Source organism: Oryctolagus cuniculus, chromosome 2 (genome assembly GCF_964237555.1).
Source record: "Oryctolagus cuniculus chromosome 2, mOryCun1.1, whole genome shotgun sequence".
NCBI lineage: Eukaryota > Metazoa > Chordata > Mammalia > Lagomorpha > Leporidae > Oryctolagus > Oryctolagus cuniculus.
Window position 1 is genome coordinate 5539974 of NC_091433.1, and position 17432 is coordinate 5557405.

At 45.1% G+C, this 17432-nt stretch overlaps 1 protein-coding gene across 1 annotated transcript in view; it reads right to left on the reverse strand.

Moving 5' to 3' along the window:
- Positions 1-17432, reverse strand: part of CLNK (cytokine dependent hematopoietic cell linker) — a 181269-nt gene that overhangs the window by 38969 nt on the left and 124868 nt on the right. Inside the window, exons 9-11 of the mRNA XM_070069585.1 lie at positions 3014-3039; positions 2294-2313; positions 585-692 (exon numbers count right to left, since the gene is read on the reverse strand). Of these exons, the coding sequence (XP_069925686.1) occupies positions 585-692; positions 2294-2313; positions 3014-3039 (154 nt within the window). The remainder of the gene's footprint in view (positions 1-584; positions 693-2293; positions 2314-3013; positions 3040-17432) is intronic.

The window sequence follows — 17432 nt, forward strand, 5'->3', positions numbered from 1 at the left end:
TGGTCTGACTTCCCAAGTCAGGAAATTTTGGAAATTTGAGATCTTTGGGGGAAATATACTGTCATTGGAGTCCATCAGATTTTGTGATTTGAGCTGGCTCCTGAATGCCCCACATAGTCGGGAGTGGTGCTCTGCCACCTGCACTTCGTACAGAGTTGCTTTTTAATATTTGTCAGCAACAGTGCTGTTTTTGACACAGGGGTTTTCAAGCATGGTTATGTTTCTGCAGCCTGGGTGATGGGCAGCTGGGGCTCCCGTTCATGCTGGGATCCTCTGAATCCCCTTAGGTTTTCGCATATGATATCCTCATGCTTTTATATAACATTTTCTTTGATAATGAACTCAGGCCTCAAGAGAGCAATTCTTTCAACCACTCATTTTGTTACAATGAAGCTGTAGCTTTGAGTGAAGGACCAAAGGCAGGTTTCTGAGGGTATTCCCTCTGGGTTTAATTAGCAGCCCTCCACCCATTAGGGAACCAATCCAGAGAAGAGACTAGTTTGATTTCCCTTCCCCTCCCCTACTCACAAGCTACCCCTCCCCCCACCAGGTCCTTTCATGCCCAGCGATCACCAATCTCTCACCTGGGCCCTCCTTGGACTTCAGGAAAGGTGTGTGGTTGAGAACAAGGTCTGTGATTCACCGGCTCAGGGGACAGTGGCTGGTACTTCTTGGGAAGAGTGGCAGGGGGCCTGTGTGAAGATCATAGTGGGGACTGAGAAGCTGTGCAGCCCAGCTGTGCCCTCACAGCCTGGCATCACACCACCCACCCTTGCTGTGCCCTGCTCTGGCCTGGAAACTTCAGTTTGGGAATGCTTGCTACATCACAGAGCATCCTGGCCCATTTCAGGAGCTCCAAATGTTAGCATCGTCCCCGTTTGAAACATACAGATAACTGCCTTGCGTCTGTTGCCTGGTCTGGGGCTGTTTTCTAAAGGGTACCATACAGCATAGTACAGTGGCCCGTGCCTTTCCATTTGCACCTGTTCTGGTTTGAGGAGGCCTGGGGAAGGTAGGATAGCAAAACTTCCATTTATCCCATACCCTGAGGCTGCAGTTGTAAAAACACCCCTAAGAAATACGGAAATGTTTGAAATTTAGTGAATGCCTCACTCACCCATTCTAGTCACCCATTCACTCATTCATTCTTTTTTTTTTTAAGATTTATTTTGCTTATTTGAAAGTCAGAGTTACACAGAGAGAAGAGTGGGAGAGAGAGAGAGAGAGAGAGAGAGAGAGAGAGAGAGAGAGGTCTTCCATCAGTTGATTCATTCTCCAGATGGCCACAACGGCTGGAGCTGTGCTGATCCGAAGCCAGGAGCCAGGAGCTTCTTCTGGGTCTCCCACATGGGTGCAGAGGCCCAAGGACTTGGGCATCTTCTGCTATCCCAGGCCATAGCAGAGAGCTGGATTGGAATAGGAGCAGCCAGACTAGAACCGGCGCCCATATGGGATGCCAGCGCTTCAGGCCAGGGCTTTAACCCGCTGCGCCACTGCGCCACAGCACCAGCCCCAACCCTCATTCATTCTTAAAGTGTATCAGGCACTTCGATGGATGCTGGGGATGCACAGAGAAAAGACAGAGCCATTGGCTTAAGATGCCTCTCTTGGGGAGGTCGGGGGAGAGGTGAAGAAGTGATTGTCAGAGAGTGCAGGTGGTGCCCTGGCACCAGCACTGGTGGCGTTGCCTCTCTTCAGTGTCAGCAGCCACATCTGTTGCTCCTGTGTGCATATGCATGTGTGACTATCATAACATCTGTCTTATGTACAGAGTAAATGTAAACCCCTGCATTACACCTGTATGCATGCATGTATATACGTACTCCCTTGACTGAAATTATGTCTATACATGTACCTATGTGTATACTGATCATTGGTTGATAATATGATTTAATATTGGCATAAATTATAAATCCATATATATGTACAAAGACAATGATTGTTGGAATATTGATTATTTGATATTGATATACATATATAAATGCATATATATGTGGCATATCCCAGTCTCATATGAATCCAGGATGCCAAGCGTGTAACATCCTACAGTTTGGCAGATTTCTGTACTAAAAGAATGAAGAGAAACGGGAAGAAGAGATGAGTGGAGGGGTATTGAAAAGATAACTGAATGAATGAATGACTTAATGGCTGAATGAATGAAGGCTTGTTTAATCTCCATGGGACAACTCATATGCGTCTTTCCATGTCAAGTATTTGTGTTTCTCTTTTTTCAAGTGCTGGCAACAAATCTCTTACGTACATAGCAAAACGAAATACTATTTTGCAGTCTTACCGAGGAGGCAGTAAAGGAGCCTGCAAAAGGAAAGAGAATCAGGAATTACACTTGTTCTTTGAGCAGAGACAATGCTTGACAATCTCTGAGTTTACAGATTGAAGCCACAAATCATGACTGTGGGGAGCAGCCCGGACTGGACTGAGTTACTGGAATTAAGACTTATTCTATGCACCTGCTCTCCCACAATATGGCGCTGGGAGAGAAGTAAACAGCTTCCGCACAGCTGCCTCCAGTTCAACCAATAAACTGTAGGACTTGCTCCTGATTGGAGGAGAGCAGCGTACTCGGCGTGTGGGCAGCCGAGTTGGGATTGGCGGAGGAGGACTATAAAGGAGGAGAGAGATGGCATGCACCGGGAACATCTAAGGGGAACATCTAAGGGGAACATCTGAGGGAACACCTGTGCAGCCCCCGAGAGAGCCGGCCGGCGGTGTGCCGCTCCCCTGCGGAAGTGGGGAATGTGGCCAGGGGGAACTGCCCTTCCACGGAGGTGGAAGGGACAGTAGCCAACCCGGGAAGAACCAGCAGCAAACCCGGGGAGGGCCGAGCAGACAGAAAGAACAGCGCAGGGTCCTGTGTCGTTCCCCCACGAAGAGGGGGAGCGACAATGAGCAAACTTCCAGGACGTATTTTTCCAGTGATAGCTAAGCCTTCACGTTGTCACGTCTAGTACTTCCAGAGTAAAGGTAGCAGCTGTGTGATAATAGTTACTCCTACCTTGTTTGCCTTCATGGCTCTGTTTCCTGAAACATAAGAACAACAGAAAATTCAAGGGAATTGTCACCAAGCACTATTTTTACATCCTCTTGTAAGAAAATCAGTCCCATTTTTAACAATATCAATGAAAATGTCAGTCAGTATTCACTGAAATTTTATTAGGTCCCAACATCATGATAAACACGTCAGTGTGTGGTTTTGCCATTTTCTCACCTCTTTCTGTTAATACAGAAGCCAAGGCGTGGGGAAGGCAGCTTTCTCACTTACCATCTCCCGACGGGTAAGTGGCAGAGTAAGGATTTCATGACATGTGGTGTGACTCCCTATAACATTCGTGTATGTAATTTCATTAATTCAAGTTCCTGCCCAACACTTTCATGAGGCCTTTTTTTAAAAACAGAAGACAATGACATCAAATAATTTTCAAGATAAAAGTGTTTTCAAAGATTCCTTAATCCAACTCCTTTTTCAGGGATGACAGAACTAAGGACAAACCAGATAGGATGGTTTCTCAAATCTGTTGTGACGATTTGGACATGGCTTCGGGGTGTCCCCCCAAGGCCCATGTGCTGGAAGCTTGGTCCCCAGTGTGATGAGGATGAGGTGGTGGTCCCTTTAAGAGGTGGGGTCTAGGGCAAGGTAATTAGGTCATGGGAGCACCACTCTCAGAAGGGATTGATGTAGGTGTAACAGGAACGAGTGTGTTCTGACATGAGTGGGTTGTTGCTGAGCTGGGCCCCTTCTGCACACAGCCAGTTCCCTTTGTGTCTCTCCCTGGTGGACTATGTTGTAATTCACATTGATAACTTCCTATGAAATGAGATGTGGTCTTTCCAAGAGGCCATTTTTCATAACTACCATGATATCTATTGGAGATCAATTCAGTTCATTGGAAAAAAATTCAATAAAGAGACTGAGTTTCTTTAATTCAATAGGAACATTCTATTTGCTGTTTTATAGAGATCTGTCCAGTTTGCTTTGGTGGCTGCGAGCTTAGAAAAGGACATCCATCTTCCTTTTATCCATTGGCTTATTATGTAGCACATAGAATGTGCCAGGTATGGATTCATTTTTAATACATTTATTGACATAGCTGTTGGTAATATCCAAAAATAGAGATGCTACTATTTATAAGACAGGTCTGAGGAGGGGTCTCTAGCTAGGTGGTGAACTCAGAGGCTTGAGGAATGGGGGGAGTATGTCATGTACATATCTGGGGACATGTTGTGTTAGCTGGGGACATGTCATATGGATATCTGTGGACGTGTCATGGGATATCTGCAGACAGACGTATCATGTTGGTGTCTGGGAACGTGTCTGGGGCTATGTGGATACTTGGGTATATGCCAGGTAGACATCTGGGGACCATGCCATGTGGCTATCTATGAGAAAGGATTCCTGACAGTGAGAGCACAGTCCTGAGGTGGGGTGAGCACAGATGAAGGTAAGGCCTGAGGTAATGATGAAGTTGAGAGTGCCCAGATCACCTGGGGTCTCCTACACTGGGATAAGAATCTTGACTTATTCTTTGGTTCACTACTTCATTGAGGTGTGGCTGACTTAGAGCTTTCCATATATATTGGATACGTCTCAGTGAGTTTATACCCATATATACCTGTGAAACCATCAAGGCCATAAACATATCTATTACCTTCCAAAGTTTCCTCCTGAATCTTGTATTATTATTATTATTATTATTGTAAGAACACTTAATGTGAGATCCATAACTCAGCAACCCGATGCTGGGTTGCTCACTGAGGGTACTAGGCTGTATGGTGGGTTGCCAGAACTTATTATCTTTAAGAGCTTAAACTCTGCAGCCTGTAACTATCACTTTCTTATTTCCCCTTTCTCCTGGCTCCTGGCATCCACCTTTCTACCCGCTGCTTCTGTAAGTTTGGCTATTTAGATACCACATGAAGTGAGACCATACAATATTTATCTTTATTTGGCTTGTTTTACCCAAGATAGTGGCCTCCAGCTTTACTGATGTTGTCACAAATGACAGGATTTTCTTCTTACAAAAACAACCTGTTATTTATGTATTTTCATTTTAATTGAGAGGGAGAGGGCGAGTGGAAGAGGCAGATATATATATATATATATATATATATATATATATATATATATATCATCTGCTTGTTCACTTCCCAAATGCCTACAGGCAGCTAGGGCTGGGCCAGGCCATAACCAGGAGCCTGGAGCTCTATCTGGGTCTCCCATGTGGGTGGCAGGCCCCAAGTACTTGAGTGACTGCCTGCTGTCTCCCAGAGTGCTCATTAGTAGGAAGCTTGATTGGAAGAGTAGGAGCTGGTACCCAGACTGGGTACTTAGATATGGGATGAGGGTGTCCCTAGTGGCATCTTAACAACTATGCCCAAATCCTGCCCCAGTTTACTTCCTTTGGGACTTCAGTATTCTCCACTGCACATATATACCACAGATTCTTTATATTCGTTCATCTTCAGATTCCATTTCTTGGTCATTATGAATAATGCTCCTATAAACATGGGGATGCAGATAGCTGTTCAAACCCTGACTCCAGTTCCTTTAAATGTGGACCCAGAAGTGGGATAGTGTGATCTCATGATCATTCTTGTTTTAGTTGTAAATTAGCTGTACTAATTCACTTTCTCACCAACAGTGTGCAGGGGTTCCCCTTTCTCCACATCCATCCCAACAGATGTGAGGTGACACTTCTCCTGGCTCTGATACGCATTTCCTTGATGACCAGTGATGCTGAGGACCCTTTGTACATACCTGTTGGTCACCATAATGTCCTCCTCAGGGAAATGTTTACCCAGACTCTCTGGGATTCTAATCTTTTTATTTTTGTTCAGTTGGTGAATTCCTTGAATATTTGGGTATTAAGCCTTTATCAGATATACGGTTTGTAAGTATTTTCTTCCATTCTTTAGGATACTTTTTAGCTCTATTGATGATTCCTTTGCAGAAGGCTTTTAGTTTGATATAGTCCCACTTGTTTGTTTTACCTTTTGTTGCCTGTGCTTTTGGTGTCATGTCCAAAGTCATTGGCAAGATCAAGGTCAAGTACTTTCTCCCTGCGTTTTCTTCTAGCAGTTATATAGTTTCAGGTCCTGTGTTTAAGGCTTCAACCCACTAAGTTGATTTCCTTTCATGATGTGACAAGAGTCTAGTCCCAGTTTTCTGCATGTTGATATCCTGACCTCTCAACATCACTGAACACTACCCACCCTTCCCCACTCTTTGATTTTTTAAAAGATTAATTAATTAATTTGAGAGGGAGAGGAAGAGGGTGGGAGAGAGAGAAGGAAAGAGGGGGAGAAGGAGAGAGATCTGCTAATTTAACTCCCTGTATTCAGCCAGGCTGGAGCTGAATACATGCCTGTATTCAGCCAGGCTGGAGCTGAATCTGGGTACCTGGACTCAATCTGGGTCTCCTACATGGGTGGAAGGAACCCAACCACTTGAACCATGAACACTGCCTCCCAAGGTCTGCACTGGCAGGAAGCTGGAGTCAGGAGCTGGATGTGGGGCATGGTGTCTGAACCACCATGGTAAACACTCACCCACATTGTGTATTTCTGATGCCCTTGCATAAAGTAAGCTGGCTGTATGAGGATGCGTTTATTTCTTGGCTCTCCACTCTGCTCCTTTGGCCTAATGAATTAGTTTTTGTGCCAGTGCTATATTGCCCTGCTACTGTAACCCTGTAAATGCCATTTGAGTTCAGACAATGTGATGTCTCCAGCCTTGTACCTCTTCTTACTCAAGATTGCTGTGGCCACTCAGAGACTTTTTTGTTAATCATGGTCAATCTTCATGATACGCTGTGCAAATGTCCTGCATCTTGGTTATAATGTAAATTTTTCTCTAGTGTCGTTTAGTGTTCCTCACTTTGAAAATTATGTGTATGATACTGTCAACAGTGACAGCAAAAATCCCTGAGGGGGTGGGCATTTGGCATAGCAGTTAAGACACTGCTTGGGCTGCCTGCATCCCACACTTCAGAATGCTTGGGATTGAGTTCTGGCTCTGCTTCTGATTCTAGTTTCCTGATGAGGCTGGTCCTGGGAGGCAGCAGGTGATGGCTCAATTAGTTGGATCCCTGCCATTCTGACAGGAAACTGGATTGAGTCTAGGCCCTTGGCTTCAGCCTGATCTAGCCCTGGCTGTTACTGGCATTTCTAGAATGAACCTACAGATGGAAGATCTCTGTCTCTGTTTTTCTCTCTCGCTCTTAGATGAATTAAAAAAATAAAAATTTAAAAAATCCCTGAGGCTTTCAGCCATATCAGGTATGTCCTATGACAACCACTGATTTACTTACTCACTGCTCAGATAACCAAGGTCTTACAAAGTATAAGGACCAAGTGAACTTAGGGGACTCACGAGGAAGAAAACTATTCAACAAGCAATGAACTTGTCCCTTGTTTTACAGCTTTGATGAAATTCAGATAGATCCAGCAAACTCTTATTTTTGTACTTTACTAATAAAGTATTAAACACTCAGGTGTTTGCAGAAAATGAAATGGAGGTTAGATTTGGAGCTGAAATTCTTGAGATTGAATCTTGATTTTGCCACTACCTTTGGGCAGGATCTCAACAGGTGCTCATGAAATGAACAAATCGATTGAGAAATGAGTGCATTTACTCAAATGGGCAAGGCAGGAATGACTGTTGACAGCTCAAGAGAACCCATGTGTGGAATGAATGAGTCAACAGGGTACTTGAAGGCTGGCTGTTACTGCACCTACTGTTGTTCTGTGATGGGAAATTAGAGGGAACCAAATGTCCTAGTGAAGTACCCAGATATTCTCAGGACCCAACACAGTCCTTTCTCAAGGTCTTTCCCATTTGAGAACACTTTCACTCCGAGAAGGCTGGCGTGTCTGCCATCTGGTGGCCAGAGGCAGAGTTAGCACCATCTGCGCACAGAGGTTCTTTTCAGTCCTAAAACAAGGTGGACCTCACATCTGCTGCTTTTGAGGGGAGCAATGTGGTGAGGTGCAGTGTCTGGTGGATTTACAAGGAATTTTGTGTACTGCTTGTAAAATACGGCCATTATTAAAAAATAAATTTTTCAAATGTACGCTTCAGTGAACAAAGCTGATAGTACTCAAACACATTGCCCCTGCTTATTTCATGTTTTCTGTGCTGTTGAAGTCATCGTTCACCTGTACTGTACCTGTGGTGAGGTGGTGTCTCTTCCCCACACCACACTTAATGCTCACACTGACAGCTTGAAACCTGGTGCGGTGCGGGTGTTTACACCACGGAAATTGCCAAATGCTACAGATCAGGGTTTGACTTTGTCTCCTTACTCACTTAGGCTTAACAAAGAGATGGGGAAATGCTAACACAGCAGATCACACTCAAAAGTGTGTGGTGTTCACAGCCACTACTTTGAGGAGATAAGTTTCCAGTATTTGAAAACCATATCCAACCCAGGAGTTGTTCATGTCATTGCATCGATTGCAGCCACAGTTTGTCTGCAGATAGCAAGAGTTTGGCAAAGGTTAGCAGAAGCATTCTGTGAGAAGCAGTTGGCTTTATGGAATTAAGGTAAAGGATATTGAGTCTTTTTCTGTGATCTTAAATTCTGTGCTGCATATTCTTTGACCGTAAACTTCATAACAACGTTACACACATGCAGGTGTGGTTTTTCATAGATCCATTTGTGAAACATTTGCTACCACCTGGGACTGAGTTTGGTGTTGCTGTTAATGGGATGAGAGAATTCTTACAAATAGCTTGGACTCTATGAGCTTCCCTGTTGTCATCTGTGATGTAAAAGGGTTGGAGGACCTGGTGTTGCGGGGAGGTGGGTTAAGGTGTGGCTTGCTGTTCCTGCATTTCATGTCTGAGTGCCTGTTGGAGCCCCTGCTGCTCTGCTTCCCATCTAGCTCCCTGCTGAAGCTCCTGGGAAGTCAGTGGATGATATTCTAAGTGCCTTTGTCCCTGATACCTGTGTGGGAGACCTGGATGAAGTTCCTGGCTCCTGGCTTCAGCCTGGCCCAGTCCTGGGAGTGAATAGGCAGGTGGAAGCTCTCTCTCTGTCTCTCTGTCACTCTGCCTTTTAAATAAATAAATATTTTATAAAATAATTGGAAAAGGAGATTTTTTAAAAAAATGACTGTTAATTCCACACAGTAAATTTCATTTATTTATTTTTTAAATTTTTATGTGAGAGGGAGGGAGGGAGGGAGAGAGAGAGAAAAGAGAGAGAGGGGGAGGAGAGACAAAGAGAGCTCCCATTGGCTGGTTCACTCCCCAGATACTTGCAAAGGCCAGGGCTGGACTGGGACCTAAACGTGGAGCCAGAAACGGGACTGCCATGAGGGTGGCAGGAACCCAGCTACTGGAGCCATCACTGCTGCCCCCATCAGCAGGAAGCTGGAGTTACAAGCCAGAGGCAGCCATGGAACCCAGTCATTCCAATGAGCATCTTAACTGCTAGGTCAAATGGCCACCCTGAGAATTTTTTTTTTTCTTTTCAAAGATTTATTTATTTATTTGAAAGCAGAGTTACAAAGAGAGAGAGAGAGAGAGGGAAACAGAGAGAGAGATCCTCCCTGTTGGTTCATTCCCCAAAATGGCTGCTACAGCTAGGACTGGGCTAGGCCGAAGCCAGGAGCCAGGACTTTCATCTGGGTCTCCCATGTTGTTGCAGGGGCCCAAGCACCTGGGCTATCTTGCGCTACTTTTCCAGGCTATTAGCAGGGAGCTGAATCAGAAGTGGAACAACAAGGAGTTGAACCAGTGTGAATATGGGATGCTGGCTTCTCAGGCACAACCCACTATGCCACAATGCTGGCCTGGAGAATTTATTTCTTGATAGAAGGGACAGTGTCACAGTAGTTTGGCCATAAATTTTGAAGCCATTCAAGTTGGATTCTAAGCCCATGTCAATCACTTGCTGATGTTGGACAAGCTACTTAAACATTCTGAACTTCAGTTTCCATGTCTGTGAAATGCAAATATTGAGATCTATTCCCCTGGATTGTTTGGATTAAGCACTATTTGTTTTTTACTTAGCTACCATTCAATTTGTGCTAAATATGTGCAATATGCTTAATCTATAAAATATGATAATACAAATCAACACTTTCAGAAACAGATCATCAGTTCTGCAATTAGAGAAATGGGCTTTAGAAAAAAATGGGATAAAACTTGGCCTCCATCACAGCTATTATGTCTAAGAGTTTTATGATACATGAAAGAGAACCATTAGGGTTTCATGTCCTGATGATTAATTATGGAATTAATCATGGAAGAGTCCAAAGACACAACTTGTGATCCAGATGCCTCCTAATGTGTATTTGGCAAGGCTTTTGTGAGAAGCCTCTCCAACTCTACTGAAAGTTTCAGAAATTAATTGCAGCAGTAAATTACGGCACCAATTCTTTGAGTTGTGTGGGGAGGGATTAAGTTACACAAAGCCAAGGAAGTGAGAGGAAACTTCTTCCTCCCACAGCTCCTCAAATAAGGGCAGAAAGTGGAATTTCTAAGGAACGTGTAGTTTGTCAGCTTTCCTGTTGGGTTAGCAGGAATGTGGGCCAGAACCACTTCTCAGCAATAAGCCTGGGGAAATGTCTGTTCTGCTGCCCTGAGAGTGGGCGGGCAGAGCAATGTGGGAGAGGGGATGGCCTGGGCGGTGGGTGGGTGCATTTGTACATACAACTCAAATCTGTGGGTTCACAAAGCACTGGGGACTGTTGAGTTCTGCTGTATTTGGGCAGATGGGATGTCAAAGTACAGCAGAGGAATATGATTTGCCTAAATTTAGATGGGGTCAGAAGCAACCCAGCCTTCTTCACTTGCCTCTCTGTGGTCCCCCCATACATGGAGAATGAATGCAGTAGGGTCCTCTGATACCCAGAAGAGAGGCAGTGCTTATATGTTATCAAAAACAGGATGAACCATGGAATTGCTGTCATAAATATCTACCATGCACACACTGTGTGCCTGACATGCTGTGTGTTTGCCGTAGGGAAATCATTTCACAAATGATGGTCTCTGAGATTGAGGCATCTAGCTCATTTTGATATATTCATCTGTAGCAGACTTATTTTGTAAGTGCAGAAAGAAATGAAATAGAGCATAAAATGATTCAGCCCACAAAGAGGCAGAACTTCCCAGAGCTGGGAGGAGACCAGAGGGTCAGAAAGCAGGAAAGGATTCTGGGAATCATTAGCTGAGCTCCATATGCCCTTGACAGGGTCCTCCTTGTGTGGTCAGCACTTGTGCTGTTGGCTTAGCATTGGTTATCACCTTCAGAGCAGACTGCTCTTTCATGATGTAGATGCCATTTCCTTGTCTTATAGATGTGGAAACTTAAATCTAGAGAAGGTAAGTTGTAAATCTCGTATCTGGGCAGTGGTGAGGTGGATTTGAACCTGTGGTACAGTATTTTTGCCACCACATGTTAGCTGATCCTGAGTATCACAAACGACGTTTCCCTTTTCCTAAGGTCACCTCTGTCCAATGCCTTTGGTCTCTGAATCATTCCTGGGAGACACACTTCTCCTCCTAGAGCAGAATGAAGCGTGCACACTTTTGAGTTCCTATAATACTTGTGAGTATGGAACTCAACACACTGTGCCTGCTCCCCAGGCCTGAGGTCTTATATGACTCAGTACCCTGACACAAAGTGGTTTTAAACAACGTGACCTCTACTGTCAGGGTGCTATGACAGTTTCATAACTGTCAATAGAGCTGGTACCCACCTTGCCTTTAGGGAATGGACCGGCTGGCTGGAGAAGCAGATGGTTAGACAGAGTGTTTACTGTGAGACTTAGGATCTATTGACCAGCTAAATAGCCAGTCCTTATGCTGGACACACAGTAGGTGATGAATATTCTTGGTTGGGTTATGATGAAATCAGATATATTTCACCTCTAGGTGAGCCCATTTTTCTCCTGCTTTGAAATCTCTTACCACACCCCCACTTCGCATACATGCAACTTTTAATGTACCAGTTCAATGCTTATTGTTAATGGTCTTTTATCAAAACAATGATGGAGGACATAGAATGAGAAAGAGTAAGTGGGGAGGGAAGAGGGTAAGCTTGTCATTCTCCCTCATTTCTCAGGGACTGGCAGGGAGGGGAGGGGACAGCAGATAGGACTATGTCACAGGTTTCTGCACACATGGCTGTCATAGGCTCAGGACTGTCCCTGGCACGGATCATTTATAACACGAAGCAGCTACTCTGATCGGAAATGCACTGCGAGCCAAGAGCTGAAACTAATGTATGCATCAGGCTGGGCATTCCTGAAGGGTGTTCTGACGAGCAGACCCCAGGACAGGAACCAAGAGCAAGCACTGGGTTCCCATGCTAAGCTGCCAGTGCACCATGTCCTCCCTGCCTCCCTCTGGAAGATCCAGTGTCCTAAAAGTCGCAGTAAAGAGATCTGGGGGCTTTCTTTTCCCTGCCCTTTAACAGGACCCTTAACATCTCCCACAATTCTCCTTTGAGCTACGTAGAGCGTGGACCAGCAGGGGAAGGTGTAGGAAGCCAAGGCTGTTTCTTACATTGAGCTGAAAGTAAGCACTTGGGGCTGTTCAAAGGTGGAGTGGAAGCCTCCAGTGGGTTAATCTCTGCTTGCAACACCCACATCGAAGTGCTGGTTCAAGTCCTGGCTGCTGTGCGTGAGGTCCAGCTTCCTGTTAATGTGCCTGGCCCAGCCTTGGCCTTTGCTACCAACTGGGGAGTGAAACAGATGGAAGGCCTTTGTATCTGTCTTAGTCTCTTTCTCTGCCACTCTGCCTTTCAAATTAATTAATTAATTAATTAGCACTAAAAAGAAAATGGGGTAGCCTTCGTGGGAGGGTGCAAGATTCTGTGTGAGGGGCCAGGCCTTAGTTGCAAGGAGAGACCGAATAGTGGAGCTGGTGCTCTTACAGGCAAAACAAGCTCTCCATTCTGCTGGCATTCTTACAAGACACACAGATGCAGAGGCCATGTCTGAGGGACCAGCCTGTCCAGTCATCCTAGGACTTCCCTATGTTGTTTTGGAAGTGCTGAGTTAACCTGAGTAGTTGATCCTAGTTAACATTCCAAGTTTACAGAGCAAAAAGAGTACTTTTCATTATACATTACATGTAAATGTGAAGTGATTTTGAGATGCCTTTGTGGGCATGGCATACTTTTCTAGGTGAAGACGGTTCCTGTATGCTGGAATTCTGTTAAGTACTTGAATATTCATGGGGGGAATTTTTGCTTCAAGGGTAGGGATTTACTTGAGTTTCTTTTATTGAATACATTTTTACAAATGTTTATCTACTTGAAAGGCAGAATGATAATGTGAGAGAAAGAGGGAGAGGGTTTATTCCCCCAGATGCCCACGGCAGCCAGGGCTGGACCAGGGAAGATCCAGGAGTCCATAATTCCATCCAGGTCTCCCACGTATGGCCCAAGCACATGGGCCATAATCCACTACCTCCTAGGATGAATTAGCAGGGAGCAGGATTGGAAGTGGATAAGCCGGGACCCAAATTAGGCACTCTGTTATGTGGTGCAGGCATCCCGAGAGATGGCTCAATCAGCTGTGCCACACTGCTTGAATACTCTGTTTTTAATATTCCATTTGTAGCTACTTTATATTTTTCTATTGGAAAACATATTTTCTATGTCAGACAGTTATTCATACCCTTCCTTTCTCTGGGCCTGGTCATTTTCTCTGTGTGGCTGTGGTACAATATATTTCCCTGAAGTTTCATAAAAGAATGATTTTACAAAGCTTGTGACATGAACTGTGAACTTTGCCTTTGTCGCTTGTGATACGTGGATTGTGGCTGAAATAGGTTTAGATGTAGATCATAGAGGATAATCTTAAATTTATTCCTGATCATCCATAAGCTAAAGTATGTTATTTTGTTAAAGATAGGATTTCAAATTCCATCCTTACTGCGAAGTGATGTCTTGGCATTTTCTGCCACTAGAGGGCAGTCCCACCTACCAATTCACATCTTTTGCCCCAAACTGTATAGCTTGGGTGAGTGGGATATCAGAGAGCAAGAGGGGGTGTTTGCAGAATGAATTTTATACACTAGGAAATACAGTAAAACCCCGGGAACATTACTGAAATGGAATGAACTGGCTCTGGTCTCGATACTGATCATTCGTGGATGACCCTGGGAAAGTGTCTTCCGAGACTGAGCCTCCCAGGACAGGAGGGAGTTGACTGAGGTTAACTCCGAACTCATCCTTGACTCTACATTCCTCAGTATCCAAGAGTGCAAGCTAGTGTTAAGGTCTTTTGATGGCATTTTGTGGAAATCTTTGTTTCTTTTCAATCAGACTCGAGTTTCTAGATTTACACTTATGCTTGGTGTTTCAAAGAAAACCGGCATGGAGTTTGTGCTTGGTCACATCTAGGGTGAGCAGAAATGCCTGTTAGCCCCCATTAGTGTCAGCTCTGCTTTCTCCAGGAAGGACAAAGAGCAAGTTTGGGAGTCAGAGCCACCTGGGCCTGAAAATGAAATGATGTCTTCAGATCTGTGCGTAATGCTAGCGCTTCATCGTCAGTAACTTGCACTGGAAATACTGTGCCTCCGAATAAACTTTTGCCCATTTCTTGGGCAAAAAACGCCAAGCTTCAGGGAAGATAAGCTCTTGAAATCTGATGGTTTACAGATAATGTCAGAAGATGATTGCAAGGAAAATGACATGAAATGCACATTAACATAAATCTATAATTGCTCAGCTTGATGAAAAATATCACCATAAAATTCTGCTGTTACTGAACCAACCAATATGTTTTTTTCCTATGACATTTTGTGAGATTGAATAAATTATCTGAGAATGTGTTTGCATCAAAAATACAGAATTTGGTAATAAACACATAAATCATCCAAGCACTTTCCAGCAAGATGCCTGGATCCTAAAAATGGGAGCATTCATGTAACTTTCCCCCCTTTCAGTTTTCTTCTCTGCTGTGGGCCTTAGTGCCCTGGCTGGTAATGGAAAAACAGCAATTACAGCCTGGGGGACAGGAAGCAGGAAAGAAAACAGCTCTTACGGGGCAAGTCTTCCTCCAGCCTGCTCACTCCTGACAGGCCTCTGTGTCCCTGAGCCACTTCTCTGAGACCCGCTCTGCAGGGATGGCCTCAGTTATGGACCGGGGTAGCTTTGGAAAACCTGCTGATCGTTGTAGGCCTCATGCTCACATCCATCCACATCCTCTGTGGAATAGACGGCACTCCCTCAATTCTGAAGGATGTTCTTCATGCTTTCCCTGAGGAGCTGGTTTGCTTTTTTGTTACGATAAGTACATACCACCTAAGGGAGATTGAGTCTCTTTTGCTTGGACTACTAGGAAGCTCCCAAGTCAGCTAGCAGTTTGATTTCAATAGAATTTAGCAAAGTGTGCTCAAGGAACCTAAATTTTATTTTTCTGTCATTTTCATTTTTTTTCTATTTTTTAATTGTTCAGGTCTTTGTGTGGTGTCTTTGTGGACAGAGGTAAAGTATAGACACATAACTGATGGGTAAAACAGACATGCTGATGTGTGGAGTAGTGTCTGAAGAAGCTGCTCTAGCCAAATAAATGAGGTCCGTGGTGAGCTCCAGCCAAGAGAGTGCCTGGAAGCCCACTCCTGTGCTGGTTTCTCTCCTGGACCCATGTCTCAGGGAATGTCTATGAAGCACACCTAGGGCATTTGTGACCCTGGGAGGTTTGAACACCAAGTGACCGTGCTCTGATCCGTGGTCCCTCTGTGCTTCTGGGGAAAGAACTTGTTCTATATCATGGACCAGGAGTTTCTAAGAATGACGAAGCACCAGCTAAGGAGGAGAGCTCTAAATCGAGTGCTGGGTATGGTGAAAGTATCACCATTTGTAAGGGCTGCAGGGGAGCTGGTAGGAGAGCTGCTGCAGGTTTGGGGCTTCAGGAATGTGATGGAAGGAAGACAGGCAGGAGTCTGTGAGACTGCACAGGATACGCAAGAGCAAGGGGTAGGGACCTGCTCTCGCTCCAGACTGCAGGCTCCACCCTCTTTCCACTGATGCAACTGCAGTGCGTACTCTGCTCTCCTTCGCTAGAGGAGGGGAAGACAGGACTCAGTAGGATGGGTGCCCCCATCGGGTCATGCAGCTGGGGCATGGCAGGACCCAGGTGCAACTACTGTCTTTGCTCCGTCCACCCTGTCTCCTGTGTGCCCTGCCAGGGGCCCCCTCCACTTTCTTATTTTTGAAAATTTTAATTGATTTCTTTTTACTTATTAGAATGAGAGATATTATGCTTAGTGAAATAAGCCATCCACCAAAAGACAAATATCATATGTTTTCTCTATATGTGGTAGTTCATACAGAATATAAAAGAAGCGATTTTTTTTTTTTACAGGCAGATTGGACAGTGAGAGAGAGAGAGACAGAGAGAAAGGTCTTCCTTTTGCCGTTGGTTCACCCTCCAATGGCCGCCACGGCCAGCACGCTGCGGCCGGTGCATCGCGCTGTTCCGAAGGCAGGAGCCGGGTGCTTCTCCTGGTCTTCCATAGGGTGCAGGGCCCAAGGACTTGGGCCATCCTCCATTGCACTCCTGGGCCATAGCAGAGAGCTGGCCTGGAAGAGGGGCAAACGGGACAGAATCCGGCACCCTGACTGGGACTAGAACCCGGTGTGCCGGCGCTGCAAGGCGGAGGATTAGCCTAGTGAGCCGCGGCACCGGCCAGAAGTGATGTTTAAGAATGAAACTGGGGGCTGGTGCCATGGCTCACTTGGTTAATCCTCTGCCTGCAGTGCCGGCATCCCATATGGGTGCCAGGTTCTGGTCCTGGTTGCCCCTCTTCCAGGCCAGCCCTCTGCTGTGGCCTGGGAGGGCAGTGGAGGATGGCCCAAGTGCTTGGGCCCCTGCACCCGCGTGGGAGACCAGCAGGAAGCACCTGGCTCCTGGCTTCAGATCAGTGCAGTACGCCGGTGTAGCGGCATTTTGGGGAGTGAACCAATGGAAGGAAAACCTTTCTCCCTGTTTCTCTCTCTCACTGTCTATAACTCTACCTGTCAAAAAAAAAAAAAAAAAAAAGAATGAAACTGACACCTTCTGATTTGTTTGTTGTTTGTAGCTCTTGTCTGTACTTCTGTGGAACCATGGTCTTTCTGCTTTTTACTTGTTGAACATTATGGCTAAGCCTGTGATTATAAATTAAAGTGAAATTATGAAGTTATTGCAAAAATTAAATTAAAATAAGGAATGAAAGGAGATTGAGGGGCTGAGGGAGGGAGGAAAGTATAGTTATCTTAGAATTGTATCTGTGAAGGCTGGCGCCGTGGCTCACTTGGCTAATCCTCCGCCTGCGGCGCTGGTTTTGGGGGGTCAACCAATGGAAAAAGAAAGACCTTTCTCTCTCTCTCTCTATCTCTCACTATCACTAATTCTGCCTGCCAAAAAAAGAAAAAAGAATTGTATCTGTGAAATATATAGAAATCTGTGTT